Here is a 17,637-nt window from a genome sequence, read left to right as displayed (position 1 = left end):
TTTTGCTCTTTATAGTCGGACTGCATAAAATAGCCCTACGATACTCCCCCCCCCCCCCCCCCCCCCGTTTTGTGTTGTTGCGTGCTAATCAACCCTTCTGGTAACATTTGCGTAGCTGCTTGTCAATGACGTCTATACAAATTAAGCAATGCGGAAGTATCTTCAAAAGTAACTGAAATACATTTCTAAGTATTTGTACTCTACTCAACATACTTTACAGTGAAAGTAACTTGAGTAGTATTTTAAATACTTTATGACCCAGGTATTTAGTAACAATTAACTTAAATACTTTCGTAGAGTATTTTGTCCAGCACTGGCTGACCGCACCGCATCTTATCAAAAAAGCATGAATGAAGAAATATTTACTCTATTATTTGTTTGAACATTTTCTACCCCACAAACATTCCTCCTAGTGCGCGCTTCCCCTCTGCTCCGTGCCCTGTGCAAGACCGACTGCGTGAGCAGGGTTGAGAGCGGGCCCAATGCTGGCACGGGGGTGTTGCTTTGGCATTTCAAGGAAAATTCCGACCCCTAACCCCCCCCCCTCCCCCCCCCCCCTCCCCCCTTTCTGCCTACGCCACTAGAAAATGGAGGGACCAGAAAACTTTAGATAAGTTTGCTGTCAAAGTTAGTCAGGAACACTGGCTAGGTGGCGCAAACAGCCGTCCAATTAGATAGATCAGCGTATGCATCCATGCGTCTACCTAAAGGGTTACGGTGACTGCTTCACTACAGCCTCTGTAGCTTCACATTGATCCATGCATGCCGAGATTGCTTGTTTTATGAGTTTAGTTGGTTTAGTATATCCGGCAGTACGGTGTTTTAGGTCGCGGTAAGCATATATTAAAAGGGACAACTGTATCAGAATGTCGCCCGACTGGTTTTCGGAATACGTCACGGTGGACAATGTGTGCCTAGGAGTCAATGCCATTACTTTGGGCTTGATCTACAAGATCTACCGGTCAAAGACGAAGAACTTCGAGGCTGTGCAGGTATGCCGGACGGTCGTTGGTGTGATACTGTGCGTCACTTCCACTATTTCTTGTTACCTGTAATCGCGCACATCGGCAAAGGTGGCGTGTTGCTGCAGCACGCTGTCCAGTCCGCACAATGCCTCGGCCGATTGGCACCCGTCTGCATCATTCCGCAGTTTTCCTGTGACCCTGAACTTTCTGAATTTAGTTGCATGTTTCTTCCTCTTCTAAATCACCTTTCCATTCGTTGACATTTGTCGTCTGAGCGAATTTTTACATCGATAAATCTACCCGAATCGCATTGTTGGGCCAAAGGGCAGACTGGATCCAGATGGGGTGTCTACACTGTGGGGATCTTGCGTGTGCACTTTTTTTTTTAGATAGTTGTGGCTAGTGTTACTCTCTGACGGAGCACTGAAACGCGTAAACTTAACCCTCCTCCTCCACCCCCCCCCCCCCCCCGCCCCACCTCGGGCCCTCCTCTCTCTCTCCCCCGTGAACCTAGGGAAGGCGGAGATTCATCTGTGTGTGGATAATGAACCACATGCTATCACATTCCACCAATGGTTTAGGCCCCGCCATCACCACTTATATCATAGCAACAGTTGGTGGGTCGCTTGCATTCTTGACTGCAGCCTGCATTGCAACATGAGTAAAGCTATACGCACTCCGGAGTGCGCTTCGGACGGAAATGGCTATACACACTCCGCTAATCTCGTATAAAAAGAATGGTCACTAGCAGTTTTCTCCGCGGTGGCATAGCATAGTGGTTATGGTATCTGCTTCGTCCGCATGTGGACACGAGTTCGATCCGCTGTCGGCCGACTTTTTTTTTTGTTCCGTTTTCTCGAACATTTTGTTTTGTCGAGGCATTGGGCGATATTTAAATTTCTTTTTTGCGATGAACACTAAAAATTTCGTTGTCGACGAAACTTCGTGGAACTAAATGGTATGGGACCCCTTTCCGGCGGTGCGATCGGGGCAGCGGGGCTTGGGTTGCCGGCTGGACGCCGCGAAGCGGCGTGTACTGGTTAAGTTTTGTAATTAGCAGCCGCATACTGTCGCCGCGAAGCGGCGTGAACGCAGGCGGGGGGCTGGGTTAACGAGCCCCCCAGTGATACACGCGTCGTCCGAAAAGGGTGGCCCGAACGGCATGAGCTTTCCGAGGAGTGCGTATAGCCATTTCCGTCCGAAGCGCACTCCGGAGTGCATATAGCTTTACTCTTGCAACATATGCTTGTGCATACATCCACAACCATTTTGTCAGTGTTCCGCTTTAGCAATCATAAACATTCAAGAAAGACATCGTCACAACCAAAACAGGCACGAAGTCGTATCCAGATGCCAAGGGGATTTATGAAGTTTCTAGCACATTGCTGAAACACACCTTGAGGCTTCTGCGGAAAGTACCTGTACAATGTGCCATGTTTCATTGTTCCTTTTGGGGGGAGGGAGGAGGGGGAGGGGGTGCAATATGGAGTTGCACACATTCCTCTCGAAAACTCTTTCGTTCATGCTTTTCTCCGTGTTCATTCCTGATCACTTGTTTCTCCCCGTCTTAGTCTTGACAATTTGAAACTCATGTTTTCTCGCAGACGGCACGGCAGTTCGACATCGACTCGCATCTGGTGCAAAAGCTGCGGGAGGAGTACCCAGATGGCAAGGCAGTGCACGCCGTCGTCAGGGGTCAGGTGAAGTCGCTCGGAGACACCCTGAAGAGCAGGCACATCCGCAGTGCCAAGGCTGTCATTCAGGAGTGCGTCCTCACTGAGCACAAGATCCAGTGGAGCCCCTTCTCACGCTTCTGGTAAGGGGACATTGGGGTCTCAAAGGCGTCTCTAACTGCTGTGTTTACCGTGTCCGTTAACCATAGTATCCCAAGAGATGTCCCACCCCTACTTTTTGGCATGATTTTCTACTTTTTAAAAAACACAGAAAAATGTTTGTCTTAAAGGTCCCTCTGCCGAGGCCAGTGGTGGCCTTGGCAGATTCAGTGTCACTTAGCTACAATGGGAGATAAGTGAATGTTGCTCACTTGAAAGCACAATCATTTTTGCTTCATCAACCCTCGCTGCGATCAATGTCAAGTTTCACGGGCCACAAAATGTAAAACAGTAATTTTTTCACTTTCTTTTATTGCACTCCGAAAGTTAGCCCCATTCCTCATTTTCACCCTCATTTCTTTTTATGTTAGATGGGCTATCTCTTAGAGTATTGCAGTAATATCCGCAAAAAGTTTAGTTTGTATATTGATATTTAAGAGAATAGGTTTGGTTCCATTAACTGTCTAGTGGCATTTGTGTCTTTCCAGTATTTAACTGTGTCTACCAGCTATTTAACATACTGTACAAATATTTTCCCTTCCATAACTAGCACAGGTCATATATTGTACTATGCTTCGTTTGCACTTCTCTAAGTATTGCAAGATATGTGCGTATCTTGTTACGATGTTTGTTTCCACTGTACGTGTGAGTAATGCTATTCACAAAACGGTTGTACACTATGTCCACTGTTACTAAAACACTGCCCCTTTCCAGTAAAAGGCTAGTCTAATATCCGGCATGGTCACATATTGAGATTGGCTTTTGTCATGACACAAAAATAGAGCGACATATCCATCGTCTCGAACAGACACCAATGATAAACGCCATAATTGCTAACCGTCCGATTAGCAAGAGAGATTTATTGTCTGGAGTACTTACCATCTGGTGACAGCAAATATCTGTTGGCAGCACATTTCCCTTGAAGAAAGAAGCACAATGTTTGTGGAAAAGGTAAACAAACCAGTTGCCAACTGGCAAGGTTGAATCACTACTCTACGACTGTCAAGCAGGGGCAAATTTAGGGGGTGGGGGGGGGGGTGCAACCACCCCCCCTGAGCTCCTCAAGATCAACTTTGTTTTAATAACATCATTGATATTCACCAGCCAAAAGTTTAGTTTTTGGTGACATAACAGGTGTTGGGTCAACAAAATGGATCTAGGCAACGTTTCGACTGTAACGTTACATCTCAGCAGACCGCCATCCCCCTTCCCCCCCCCCCCCCCCCCCCCCACCCCACCAGCCTACCACCCTTCCCTGGCCTGACCCATAAATCTGCCCCTGCTGTCAAGTGGTGCAGGTCAGGAAAAGAGAAGGCGCGAGTGAGCACAGATGGTTAGTTTTATAGTGAGCAAAACACAAACGGAGAATAGCCGCTATTGGCGACGAGATGCTTCAGTGGCACCACCTTGTGGGAGCCTCCTGTGATGTAGCGAGTGTGACTTGAGCAGATGACATGCCAAGTAATTTGCACGAAGTTGTTATGTTGTCCATTGATAACTCTTAACCTGTTTTAAATAGCGTGTATGATGTGTCTAGGAGTTGTTTTTTTTTTTCCTAATGAACTAGTATCTTCGAGCCACTCTTAAAAGATGCAATCTTTAAAATGCTCCGAAGCAAGCCTGGTGCTTGCATGGCACCTTGCACGGCATGTGTCACAGCATCTCTGATTCTTTTTTTGTTGGATCTGTGAAGGCTACTGTCAAAAAAATTGTTTTGCCTTCACCCGAGCGTAGGACGTGCTGTCGTCTTAACTGCGAACGTGCGTCCTGCCGTGTTGCGTGGCGCAGTGTACATTTTGGCTAATATGGAGCTTGCCGCTACCGATTCTTCCGTCGTGATTTAAGAGTAGCTGGCGCATATTTGTATGATACTATGCAAACCAAGCCTAGCTGTTTTCTTTTCTTTGTTAAGTTTAATGTGTGGCAAAGGAACTTGCGACATTGCGACTTGTGCTCAACGGGGATGCTGGAATTCCAATACCTTTTTTTTTTTAATTGCCAGGCTTAGCTCACCATTTTAGGGCAACTGGTTAATTGGTTTTCTAAATTTGTTGTTAAAAAGCCCCTTAAAAGAAAAAATATGTTATTTTTAACAATCTGGATGTCAAAAAATTTATTGCAGGCAAAAAAAATGTTTCGAGCAATAATGACGGCACGAGACGCGATTTAGTCGGCAGTCACCTCCTTTCCACTTGTTTTCTCTGTCGGCATTTCGGGCGCTTGGAGGAGATGGGGATCGGCTTCATCTTCACATTTAGGAGGAAAGAGTGAATGCGCGAGATGGACATTCCGGAATGGCCCGTGATGTCATGGACTTTGCGCGCAGAATTTAAAATAAATTTCTTGCCGTCAATATTGCTCTAAAAGTTAATTTTTTCCGCATAAAATTTATATTTTGACACGCGTGTCCCACTTAGGCTGTTTAAACAAATTTTCTTTTCAGGGTCTTTTTAAATAAAAACTGGACCAATTTTGTAATTGAAACAAAAAAAAAAAATTAAATTGTTTTTGTTTGACTTTTAGGATAACGGACATCAAAATTATATTTCAGATTAATATCCCAAGTGTCCATAAAAGCACTCTTCAAAATAGAAGTGAAGCTCCTCCCTCCCGGCGCGTTCAGTGGGAGGAGAAAATTGTGACGTAATATACAGAAATCTCAACATTTCTGCACCTTCCGCAAGCCTTACCCGAACAGTCAAAGACACTGCACGCATTCCCTGACAGGCGGCACGCGCAAGGCGGTTGAAACCTCTGGGTGTGATGTCACGCCCAGCGGTTGGTTTTTCGATTTTTCTTACGTTTATTGATACGTTCGGCTCAAATGCTCACGCTTGTGAAATTCAAATTGACAGGACAAAAACAAGCTGGATTCACCTCTAACTTGTTTTTTTCTTCAAGATCCTCTACAGCTTGTTTTTAGGGATGGATTACAAATTAAAAATTTTCACTGAGAAGCGCACCACATATTCTGCGCAAATATTCTTTGGGTCCGCAAAAAAACAAACATACAAACGTTCATGAACTATAACGGGTGTATAGCTTTTTTTTTTTTTTTCCAACTCACTAGACGATTGCAGGGGTGATTTTGCGAGTTCTGAGTCGAACGGGCAAAGAAAAGACTCCGGGAGTCGGCTACCACCTCTTCCAGCCAGTTGTTTTGGGGAAACATGCTTGTAGGGGGTATTCTCTGGGCACCATATTATAATGCACTGTTCACTGGGTGTGCTCATAACAAGCTCACACATATTGGCTCCCAGGACCGGTTGTCTTGATGGAATGAAATGAATGTTGCAGGAACAATGTGGGAAGCTCGCCGTCGGCACATGCTGAGGAGTTGCGCAGTTCGCTATGGCCTCAAGTGAATATGCCCTATTGGTTTTCAAGATTGAAAAATTAAACATACTTGAACTAATAAGAAACCGACACTCGTGGAACGCAGTGGAATGAACGGGGAACACAAAGTCGCATTTATTGAAGTATTTACTGTACACGTGATAGATTTTCGAGTTTGACTTGCCCGTTTACAGCTTGATGAGCTATTCCTTCCTCAGTTTCTTCTCGATCAGGTTAAAACCTGACGACCAAACCCGATATTCTGCAAGGCTTTCCTTCTCTCACGTCTTCGAGCCAGGGAAGCGAAGGAAGGAAAGAGGAAACTAAAGAAGTCGGGCATGAGTTTGCGTGCACCATTCGGATGGTGGGAGGGGAGGTTCATTGTGCGAGCAGGTGAATGGAGATAAGCCAGCAAGAGGGTGCCCCCCCAATTGGGCATGTCACAATCTGTACTGTGGAGGATTAGCAAGGGAACTTTCCAGTACTAAAGTCCAGGACCAGGAAACGAGAACTAAGTTTGCTTCTCGTACTGCGCAGCACGCCTTCGCTGGGTGCTTCTTTGATCAGTGCAATTTTTAATCAATGTGAGTGGACGTCTTTTTTTAATTAACTGCTGCCCTTGTCGGAAGCCTGGATCAGAATGCATTGGCATAAAAATTTGAGGGCCACAAGGAAGGAAGAGCTAAGAAGCTTCTTTGTACAAACTTCGGGGCGAATGATACACAGCAGATAATCCAGAATGCGTAGAGCGACACTAGTCTATAGACCTATTTCACAAATGATCGTATTGATAACTTGAGAAGCACCCCCTGTAGTTCGCGCACGCCACCAATAGTCACCGACAAGAACAACGGAGCATATCTTAAATGCCCGGCCCCTAGTACTCGCCCGTTGCCTTTCACCGTGCTTTGGCCGAGTGTGCATGCTCGATACTCACCAGACGCCCATGCGCTATCCAAGTTAGGAAGTTTGCGCAAAAGGTGGAACAATTGAAACCCTTCCCCACCATTCAGTCAGTGACTATAGCCACTGTTGTGTATAGAGGGCGCTGAACTCATGCATTACCAATTGTATATAAGAGCATCACCATCGGCATAAAGATCAGTCAGCGTCCAGTGCCTGCCTCGTGTCAGTTCTTGTTCTGCGGCCTTCCGGCCGCGTTCGCCGGTCTACACCACATTGGCGCAGTCGACAAAAGCACAACCTCGGCAGCAGTCAAGATGACAGCCGTTCTTCGCAACTAGTACGCGAGGGGCGTTACCCATTAACGCAAAGATGAATACGCTCGGGCTGCCATCGTTAGCCCCGTTTTTGGAGGCGCCGGGAGACCCGGCAGTGCCATGGCGGCAATGGCGAGAGGACTTCGAGATCTTTCTGCAGGCGACGGAAATGGACGCGAAACCGCCAGCACAACGAAAGGCGATACTTCTACAGTGTTTGGGGGTGGAAGGTCGAAGAGTGTTTCGCACGTTGGTTCCAGAGCCTGCGGCTGCACCTGCACCACCGATAACTGCTGCTGCAACCGGAAGTGCGCCGGAGAAGACCACATCAAAAGGGGGTGAGCCGGACGACTACACCGATGCACTTCGGTTGTTGGAACGACATTTCACGAACACTCTGAATGTGCTTGTCGAACGACGGCGATTCATGTTGCGACGACAGCGTCAGGAGGAACCGATACGCGCGTACGTCAGTGCCCTGCGACAGCTCGCGAGTACTTGCGACTTCGGGGACTTTCTTGAGGCAGCGCTGCGGGATAAAGTCGTCGACGGAGTACGGAGCGTGGAGCTAAGACAGAAGCTGCTCATGAAAGGTTCACAGCTCACGTTGGGCCAGGCCATGGACATCCTACAGACGTTCGAGCAGGCAGCGGAAGGTGCCCGTGTCTACGAGGAGGGGCGTGACGCTGCCATGGTTCAGCAAGTCGAGAGGGCAAGAAATCGTTCAGGAACAGGAGTCAGCGGTTCTTCAACAGTTCCGGACCGCAGGTGTTACAGATGCGGTGCTTCAGGACACCTAGCCAGTGCACGGGAATGCAGAGCGCGAGATAAGCGGTGTTCGAGGTGTCACAAGGTGGGACATTTTCAAGCGGTATGTAGAAGTACCGGGCAAGCGCGGGTGCAAGCGGTTCAGGACACGGACGGAAACGAAGAGTTGGGTGTCCTAACAGTCACACGGAACGAGCGAACCACTCTGATAGTCGACGTTTGCGTCGAGGGCGAAGTGATTCAGCTTGTCGTGGACACAGGCTCGTCAGTGTCTATCTTGCCAGCAAACATCTATCAAGAAAAATTTGCAAGACGGTTCGCCTTGGCTCCAGCAACGGTGACTCTGCGGGACTTTTCACAGCAAAGAATTCCAGTCTTGGGATGTTTTGTGGCTCAAGCGGCACGTGGAGGCGTGTCGTCAAACATTCGCTTCTATGTGGTGTCAAGGGGCATGGCGTTGCTGGGACTGGATGCGGTGCAACAACTACGACTGCATATCGACGGCGCATCGCTGGCGTGCCTACAGACAACGGCGGGGCCACAACCTCTGCCTCCTGAACTTAGTGAGTTTTCATTCCTCTTTGCGGGGAAACTGGGACTTGCTAAAAACGTGGTACACGAAGTTAAACTGCGCCCCAACGTCAAACCAGTATCAGCAAAAGCTAGGCGATTACCGTTGATGTTGCGAGAACAAGTCTCTGCTGAGTTGTTAAGATTAGAGCGTGAAAGCATTATCGAACGGGTAAACGCTTCTGAGTGGGTGTCTCCAATAGTGGTGGTAAAAAAAAAAGACGGGAGCATCCGACTCTGCGTAGATTTACGGGAGCCAAACAAGGCCATTGTCGTTGACGGCTTCCCGTTGCCGCACACGGAGGAGCTTTTGCACGCTTTGAACGGAGCAGCATGGTTCTCTAAACTGGACCTGGCGTCAGCCTATCACCAGGTCGAGTTGTCAGAAGACAGCCGGGCACTGACGACGTTTGCCACACATGAGGGACTGTTTCAGTTCCGTAGAGTCTGTTTTGGCCTTGCTTCGGCGCCCGCCGCGTTTCAGCGGATGATGGAAGAAATATTGAAAGGTTGCAAGGGCGTCCTATTGTATATTGACGATATTATTGTCTTTGGCAAAAATAAGAAAGAACACAACAGTCATCTGCGCGAGGTCTTGCAGCGAATAGCGGCCGCTGGCCTGCAATTGAACACGAAATGTGTCTTCGGGGTAGAGGAATTGTCGTTCTTGGGTCACCATGTGAGCGCAAGGGGTCTCGCACCCCTCAAATCAAAAGTGGACGCGATTATCAATGCACAGACGCCAACGGATTTGGTGGGATTGCGTTCTTTTCTTGGGCTCATGGGATACTACTCTCATTTCCTCCCTCATTATGCAGAAGTGGTGGAGCCACTGCGGCGCTTTCTTCGCAAGGGCCAGGAGTTCATCTGGGACCAGAACGCTGAGGAAAGCTTCGGCAAGGCTAAGAACCTACTAGCGTCGTGCAGCGCAGTATCCATGTTTGACCGGTCCTTACCTGTACAGGTAACAACTGATGCATCGGCATATGGGCTGGGAGCGGTACTGCAACAGGTGATCGACGGTGAGACGCGTACGATAGCATTTGCATCAAGGACGTTGACGCCACAGGAACGCAAATACTCTACGGGAGAACGAGAAGCCCTGGCATGTCTGTGGGCTTGCGAGCACTGGCATGTGTACTTGTGGGGCAGAAATTTTGTGCTGCGAACGGACCACCAGGCATTGGTAACATTGCTCTCTACTAATGGCACCGGAAGGCGGCCACTTCGGATAGAGCGGTGGTGTGCAAGGCTGATGAGGTACAATTTTACTGTACAATACACGAAAGGAGAAGATAATGTAGTCGCTGACGCACTCTCCCGGTTGCCCTTGCTGTCCACAGAGTGCGACCCAGTAGAGGAGGTCATTGCTGTGGTGTCAAGCGTGGTAACAAAGAACCAATTGCAAGTGGAGACAGAGAAGGATGGCGTGTTACGGGAGGTGATGCAGTATGTCACATCTAGGTGGCCAGAAAAGAAATGTCTGTCAGGAAAGCTACTATCATTTTGGCGGATTCAAGAAGAGCTTTCTGTTCTGGAGGGGGTGCTGTTTCGTGCAGAGCGGGTGGTGCCTCCATCGACATTGGTGTCCAGATTCATCATGATGGCCCACGAATCGCATCCGGGCATCGTCAGGACAAAGCAGCGACTCCGGGAGCAGTATTGGTGGCCTGGGATGGACGAAGACGTGGAAAACTGCATTAGAAGCTGCGCTGTGTGCAAGGCATCAGACAAGTCTGCAAAGACCGCGGTGGCCCCTCTACAACCAGTGCAATGGCCCGAAAAGCCCTGGGAAAAGCTGGGCATGGATATTGTGGGCCCGATGGAACGAGCCCCTCCAGAGTGCAGATTTGCAGTAACTGTGATTGATTATCACAGTAAGTGGCCGGAGGTTTTTTTTGTGTCGTCGATAACTTCTCAGTCGGTGACGAAAGTGTTACTGGAGCTATTTGCGAGGGAAGGATACCCAAAGAGTGTTGTCACTGACAATGGCAGACAATTTATGTCGACACAGTTTGAAGGGTTCCTACAAGACAGAGGAATTGAACACTGTGTGGCCTCGCTGTACTACCCGCAGTGCAACGGTCAAATAGAACGATTTAACCGCGTCTTAAAAGAGTATATTCAGGTGGCGGCACTGGAGCGCAGACCACTTAAGGAGGCAATTCTGGAATACCTGAGTATTTACAGGGCAACTCCCCATGCGACCACCGGCATGTCTCCGGCGTTTTTGCTACACGGAAGGCGGCCACGAACAAGACTGGACGTCGTGGGACTACCGGAGAGAGGGTTTTTCGATGAACCGCGGCCTCACGTCGCCGAACTGCAACGCCGTGTCAAAGAGCGACAGCAGAGGACAAAGAAATACACCGATGAAAGACGGGGTGCCAGGCACTCCATCATTGAACCCGGCGACTTCGTAAAAATAAAGAGGTGGGGAGGACCAAAAGGACAGCAGAGGTTTTCTTTGCCAATAGAAGTAAAAAAACGCGTGGGAAAAAATTCCTTCCTTTTAGACAATGGGAAGAAATGGAACGCTGCCAAATTGACAGTAGTGGCCAAAGGAGGAGCACCAGGTGCCCGGAACTTGGTAGAAAAAGTTATGGAACGACGTGGAGCGGTAAGAGACCAGTTAGGCGACCTGGATTTGCCCACTGAAGAGGGGGCATCACAACTACCATCACCACGGGACGTCGCAACTGCCAGAACCCCAGAGACATTATCGCCAGGCGACGACAGCGCTACCGTCGCTACGCACGGAGCGGGAGCTGCACGGGGTGCTGAGACACTTCCAGACTCTACACTTCAGGAGACTGAAATCTTGTCGACACCAGCAGAGTCGGCGCCGGCACCAGAGCAAGTCGAAGCGCAGGACATCTCCGGCCAACAGGAGTTGTTGACCACGGCACCGTCGTACAGCAGGCCTCAGCGACAAAGAAGAATGCCCGGAAAATACAACGATTATGTTTTACACTAGAATGATCTGTTATAGTGGTTCCAGAGCTATGTGAATAACTGTAATTATTGTGTTCTAGTTACTGGGGTTTTGTTTATTTAAAGGGGGGAAATATGTTGTGTATAGAGGGCGCTGAACTCATGCATTACCAATTGTATATAAGAGCATCACCATCGGCATAAAGATCAGTCAGCGTCCAGTGCCTGCCTCGTGTCAGTTCTTGTTCTGCGGCCTTCCGGCCGCGTTCGCCGGTCTACACCACAGCCACTAATACTTGAGGTCTCTATTGCCACACTTTTTATTATACGGCGATGCCAGCCCCATTAACTTTTCACTTTTCTGGTACAGCCCATGTTATTGCTATTACAGACTCGTGAACCACGATCATTGGGTGTGTCCCATTTTGGCAAGTAATGGGCCTATTGTATGCATTAGGAGAAGCACCTCTATCGCCTAATTCTGTGGAATTTGGCAAACCTCTCCACCTGCAAACTGAGTGGCTAACTGCTGGCCCCATTTCTTTTCCTTATTCCCCACCTCCAGGTCACACACCCAGCGCGAGATCCAACGCGTCATCAACTATGTCCCCTTCGCATTGGCCTCCCGCCACAGCGGGGCCACGGTCGAGGTCGTCGACCCCCTCGAGTGTGAGGACGTCCCGGTTCAGTGTGTCTACGAGAACTTCATTCCGAACCGCGAGGGCTTGAGTGGCGTCCTGTTCGGCTGGCTGCGTGGCGAGCAGACAAAGGGCATCGAGGAGCAGGAGATGCTCCTCGAAGAGGGCGCCACGCTCACGGGCTTTGGTACGCTTGCCACCGAGAAGGGCACGGATGCCGTCCGGCTGATGCCGCCGGCAGACGGCTCCTGCTACTACCTCACCCACCTCAGCCACCCGGCACTCGTGTCCAAGCTGAAGTCGGAGGTGGATGTCCTCCGGGTGGCCTGCTTCGTCTTTGGCTTCACGGCGGCCGGCCTGTCCGTCTACATCCTGCTGTCCTGGTGGCAGAGGCGGCAGCGGCGCATCCAGGAGATGAAGGACGCGACGAGGAGGGAGGAGGCCAAGAAGGAGCGCAGAAAGCAGACGCGGGATGCCGCCGTGGCGTCTGAGTACCCCAACTGCGTCATTTGCCTCAGCAACCCGGTGGAAGTGATGATGCTTGAGTGCGGGCACGTCTGCGTGTGCACGGACTGCGCAGAGCAGGTCAGGGACACGTGTCCCGTTTGCAGAGCGCCCATCGCGAGGAGCGTGGCGGCCTTCTTACCCTGAGCGGAGGTGGGATTTGTAGCGGCATCGCTGCTATTTCTTTGAAGTGCGGCTGTGTTATTGATTTTGTACAGTTTCTGGTGGGGAGTTGTTCGTCGAGGTCTGGCGGTGTGCGGCGCTTCTATTTGTGATGACTGCTGATGGTTGGGGCTCAAAGAACTGAAAGAGGATGTCTTTATTTGTGTGAGGTGCCTTTTATGCAACTTGCTAGTAAGGTGTAGTAGCCGACGAGAGAAAACAGAGTTCAGAAATTCTTTCTTTCTCCCTCGTCAGCACGCATCACATACTGTAAAACCCTTTATTTTCGCAGCCTCTATTTTTTGCGAACCGGTCACAGAGGACATAATGGTGGCTGCTAAATTTCGTAAATTTGGATTTCAGAAAAACAATGCAGGAGATGTAGGCGGGACGCTACAATCCCTACAACACTACTCGTAAGGCAATATCTCGAATGAACGGCCGTATTTTCGGAAAAAGAGGTCGAGATTGAACCAGGCCGACGTGGCGCGTGACGTGAATATACCTAGTTGCCTCCTCTCTTCGCTTCACTCCCTCGAGGCCGCGAGGCGGAGAAGACGCGAGGCCGTTCCTTCTCCTCCTTGGAGAAACATGACGTGAACATTTCTGTCAAATGTGCCTCCTTTTTTTGAAAAATACGGTCATCCGTTTGAGATATCGCTGTATGAGTGATGTTTTGGTGTTTGTAGCACCTGTTGCACGCTTTTGCCGCGTGTTTCGTGGAATCCAGATTTTGGTTTAGCATCCCTTTGAGAACCAAAATTTTTGCGTGCCCCGAAATTTCATAAATTTTTTAATTCTCGAAATTCCCAAAATTAAGGGCTGACGAACATTAAGGGTTTTACAATAGTGTGAATGTGTAGAGTACACTGATCTGTGTTCCTGGTGTTACCATACATGCATTTTACTTGTTCCTGCCCAGTAGCAATGAGGGGATGGACAAAATGGTTCTATTTTCAGTTGGCCATGACATACTACTGATGGCTTATGTGTGACCAAAAAGGTGCACCGACAAAAACATGATACACATAGACACCATTTTTAAATTTCTAGAAAGATTTTTTCTTTTTTCGTCTTACCAATGTAGACAGAAGAACTTGGATTACTGCTTGTGGGCTCAAAGCATCTGAAGAGAATCCACACTCTGGAGCTTGTCAGACAAAAGCTATATGTAATAAAAACATCCAGCTGGACTCAAAAAAAAATTCTAGGTGCTCTCTTGTCACAGAGGACGTAAAAGAAGAAAGAGAAAATCTCGAAGTGGATAAGAAGATCTGTGTAACCAGGTGTATGGTAGCCCACACAAGTCTCAGCAGAGGCTGTGGTTTTAATAAAGCTATGCAGAGAGCAAGTCGTCTACTTGCGCAGGGGTTTCGGTGACGTCAGAACGACGCCGAGTTCTGATTGGTTTCGATTAGAAGGATAGTGGGTAGGTGAACCTCAATGCTAGATTCCTTGAGGTCTACCGATTTTGGGTAAAGTACATTTGAAAAGTACTGGAAGTAAAGTACGAAATAAGTGAGAGGTTGTGTACTTCAAGTACAGTAAAACCTCGTTATAACAAAGTTGAAGGAGCGGTCGTAATTATTTCGTTATAACGATTAGTTTGTTATAGCCAATGTCCATTTCTTCCCACTATTAGCAAGCAAGGGGAATTATGATTGCTTTGTTATATCCATTAGTTTGTTATATCCTGTTTTGTTATAACGAGGTTTTACTGTAGTACTTTAGTAGCACATCTAGCCCTGGGGTTGTTTTAGGATGTCCTGTGGACGTTCATAGGACAGGTGTGTTGCTTGAGTAAGTACACCAGGCACTTAGCCATGATTTTGTTTAAGGGGGGGGCCTCCGCCCATAACAAAATGCTGTATGAGGGGGAGGAGGCCCCAGCATATTGTAAAATTTTTATTTTTTTTTTTTTGGGGGGGGGGGGGGGTCCGGGCCCCATGCCCTCCTTCCCCCCTTGGCTACGTGCCTGCCGGGCACACTGTACTTGAGTTAAAGTACTCTAAATACAATGTACTTTTAAAGTAAACTACAAATACTTTAACAATCTTTCATGGTGCCCTTTCATTCCTTTATACCAGGGGTGTCAAACACGCGTCCCCGTTATTCGCTAAAACAAACGTCAGTTCGCTCAAATGGCGCCGTTCGCTGCTGACACAAACTCTGAAAATTACATGTTTTTACATATTTTGTTTTTAGTTCGTCCGTGGGGTTTTGCTGGAGTTTGTTTAGCTCCAAATTTAAAGGGAAAAATATTTTATGTATTGAAGTATAAAAACCTGCATTCAGGCAAAAATAAAGAAAGTTATATTTTAATAAACCTTTATTTGCATAAGAACTCAAGTGGGGGGGGGGGGGGGGTGATTCGTTCGATTAATTAAGTACATCTTCGCTGTCCGGAAGAGTCGGATATGTGTGCATCTTTTATCTCAAAATTAAGCGATCCTTGTGTTGACGCTGAAATCGACGCGCGCGTGACAGACTGTTCGCGCTCGACGGCCGTGGTTCGCTGCGTCTTTTATTTCGCGGAGATCTGCAACAGCAAAGTTGCGCAATCAATTGCAAAGCAACACAGCACTTCAAGAAGCCAGTGGACGCGGAAAACATAACAAAAGACCGATTTAATTGCCAAACGCACGAACAAAACCCGAACCGGAAGTGTTCTCGGCTCCCTGTCGTAGCGGAAGCAACCTTGAATAAAAGTAAAATCACTACTGAAAAATTCGTTCTTTTTTATAGTTACGTGTGTGTGTGTGTGTCTTGTTGCAAATATTAGTATTTAGTCTTATCGATTAATTTTAGTTCTTGGTTTTTCCCACAATGGACTGCTTCCAAAACCGACGCTCCCCATTGCGGCGAAATACCACGCAGTGCACTCTGGGAACTAGTTGGCCACTCAGTTTCGGTTTCGACTGTGCAGGTTCATCTCGTGCTATCATGCCGCGACCGTACGCACTGCTTGCGTTTTCGATTATTTGACTTTTTTACGAATGTACAATACACAGTCTTGGGTAAGTTACTTTTAAAAAGTAATTCGTTACAGTTACAGTTACTCTCAGAAAAAAAAAGTAGCAAAGTTACCGTTACAGTTACCGCAACAAAAGAGTAACTCGTTACAGTTACAGTTACTTTTAAAAAGTAACGACGTTACTTTTCTGTTACTTTTCTATAACACAAAAAAATTAGAAAGAAACTAGAAAACGCCCCTCACAACGTTTTATTGCATAAAATTAAAAAGTATGCTTTTTAGTTCATGTTGTAACTTAGCAGCGGTTGCTTCTCGAATTTAGTGTTTGAAAGTTTCCATGCCAGAGTAGTGGCGCAAATCAAAATACGAAACATGCGCAGTACGGAGTAGTGGCGCTAATCAAAATACGAGACATGCGCAGTGCCCTCCACGTGTATTGTTGTTTCATGGTTGATTCACCCGATTAAAGGGCGTTTGCACAGAGAAAAGAAAAACCAAAACATAGATAGTGCTTCAAGACACTAAGATGTAAGTGTTCCGTCACAAAGTACATGCGCATGCTTAAAGATAACTAGATTTTTTTTTTTATAAAATCTACACGTGGCTATATTCGGGTCGTGACTCGCGAGAAAGAACGTAGTCAAAACTTTGTGCAAGGCCAACTTGACACTCGAAATGTCGGCATAGACGATTTGGAAAGTGCAAGGAATGGCTAAATTGCACTCGTTCAGTGATATATTATTCATAAAACACTGGAAAGTAATGACAAAAGTAACGTTACTTTCATCGTTACCTCAGAAAAAAGTAATAGAACTACAGTTACAAGTTACATTTTTAAAAAGTAACTCGTTACAGTTACAAGTTACCAAAAAAGTAACGAAGTTACAGTAACGCGTTACTACCCAAGACTGACAATACACTCATTCTCGAGCGATACAAAAACGAAGACCGGGGCACTTTCCTTGGTTCCCGAAACACCGGATATTATGAGTGCGTATGCAAACGTAGTAAGACGTGGCTTAGTCACCTCACCCCACGAGTGCATCTTTGAGCTCGTGTCAGTAATCCCGTCTAGTAGCAGTGAACTACAAGTGAAATTCGGTCACCTGGAGCAGTACATGTATTTTGTTTGCCAAACGTCCGCTTCTTGTTACTTCATTGGGCGAAAAGCAAGCTGCATCCTCACTATAAATTTGACCTCACTATAGTTACTATAATGTCTTCCTCGTGTCATCATATATCTCCCACTCAAATTTTATGCTGATAAAAGATTAAGTTTTCGCAAATGCTGAGATCGGCTAGCTACGACGGAGGTCCTAACAAGCGTCCCCTACTCCTCGCTAAGCCTTTTTGGACGAGCTTTTACTGACGCCCAAGAGCTGTGCCTGAACGTTGTGTCTGAAATTATCTCGGCATATTCAGGCAGGAAGAAAGCAAAGCAAAAATAAAGCGGAGTTGCCCGCAACTCCGCTTGATTTTTGATATTTAGAAAACTATGTAGCCTTCCTCAGTATCATATAGGAAGACCCCATGTCAAATATTACGGTCTAATTCCGTCCATATATTTAATAAACTGGCCAGCAAATTTTCAAATCAGCCAAGTCGCCGAAATCTGCCAACTCCAGCGTGCGACGTGAGGCGTAATCATCAGCGAAGCCAATGCGACGGAGTTGGAGCGGCCAACGTTGAGCAACTACGTCAGAAGCATGACTACGTCACTCTCACGTTTTGTTT

The 17,637-nt window shown here is 47.5% G+C and overlaps 2 protein-coding genes across 2 annotated transcripts; both read left to right on the top strand.

Moving 5' to 3' along the window:
- The first annotated feature begins 716 nt into the window (after nucleotides 1-716).
- On the top strand, nucleotides 717-15,657 carry LOC115322409 (mitochondrial ubiquitin ligase activator of NFKB 1). Its single transcript, XM_040222800.3, has 3 exons — nucleotides 717-992; nucleotides 2,570-2,781; nucleotides 12,191-15,657. The coding sequence occupies exons 1-3, from the start codon at nucleotides 867-869 to the stop codon at nucleotides 12,912-12,914; spliced, it is 1,062 nt and encodes a 353-aa protein (XP_040078734.1). The 5' UTR covers nucleotides 717-866; the 3' UTR covers nucleotides 12,915-15,657.
- Nucleotides 7,171-11,899, top strand: LOC120850335. Its single transcript, XM_040222799.3, has 2 exons — nucleotides 7,171-8,684; nucleotides 9,510-11,899. The coding sequence occupies exons 1-2, from the start codon at nucleotides 7,409-7,411 to the stop codon at nucleotides 11,666-11,668; spliced, it is 3,435 nt and encodes a 1,144-aa protein (XP_040078733.1). The 5' UTR covers nucleotides 7,171-7,408; the 3' UTR covers nucleotides 11,669-11,899.
- Nucleotides 15,658-17,637: the final 1,980 nt, after the last annotated feature.

This window comes from Ixodes scapularis, unplaced genomic scaffold (genome assembly GCF_016920785.2).
Source record: "Ixodes scapularis isolate PalLabHiFi unplaced genomic scaffold, ASM1692078v2 PGA_scaffold1__304_contigs__length_218370807, whole genome shotgun sequence".
Taxonomy (NCBI): Eukaryota; Metazoa; Arthropoda; class Arachnida; order Ixodida; family Ixodidae; genus Ixodes; species Ixodes scapularis.
This window is presented reverse-complemented; position numbering and strand designations above follow the sequence as displayed.

Excerpts from the sequence above, each read along its gene's own strand:
- LOC115322409 (XM_040222800.3), top strand. The coding sequence starts at position 867 with ATGTCGCCCGACTGGTTTTCGGAATACGTCACGGTGGACAATGTGTGC. Across the intron at positions 993-2,569 it reads AGAACTTCGAGGCTGTGCAG|ACGGCACGGCAGTTCGACAT; the intron begins GTATGCCGGACG and ends GTTTTCTCGCAG. Across the intron at positions 2,782-12,190 it reads AGCCCCTTCTCACGCTTCTG|GTCACACACCCAGCGCGAGA; the intron begins GTAAGGGGACAT and ends CCCCACCTCCAG.
- LOC120850335 (XM_040222799.3), top strand. The coding sequence starts at position 7,409 with ATGAATACGCTCGGGCTGCCATCGTTAGCCCCGTTTTTGGAGGCGCCG. Across the intron at positions 8,685-9,509 it reads ACCTCTGCCTCCTGAACTTA|AAGTGGTGGAGCCACTGCGG; the intron begins GTGAGTTTTCAT and ends CTCATTATGCAG.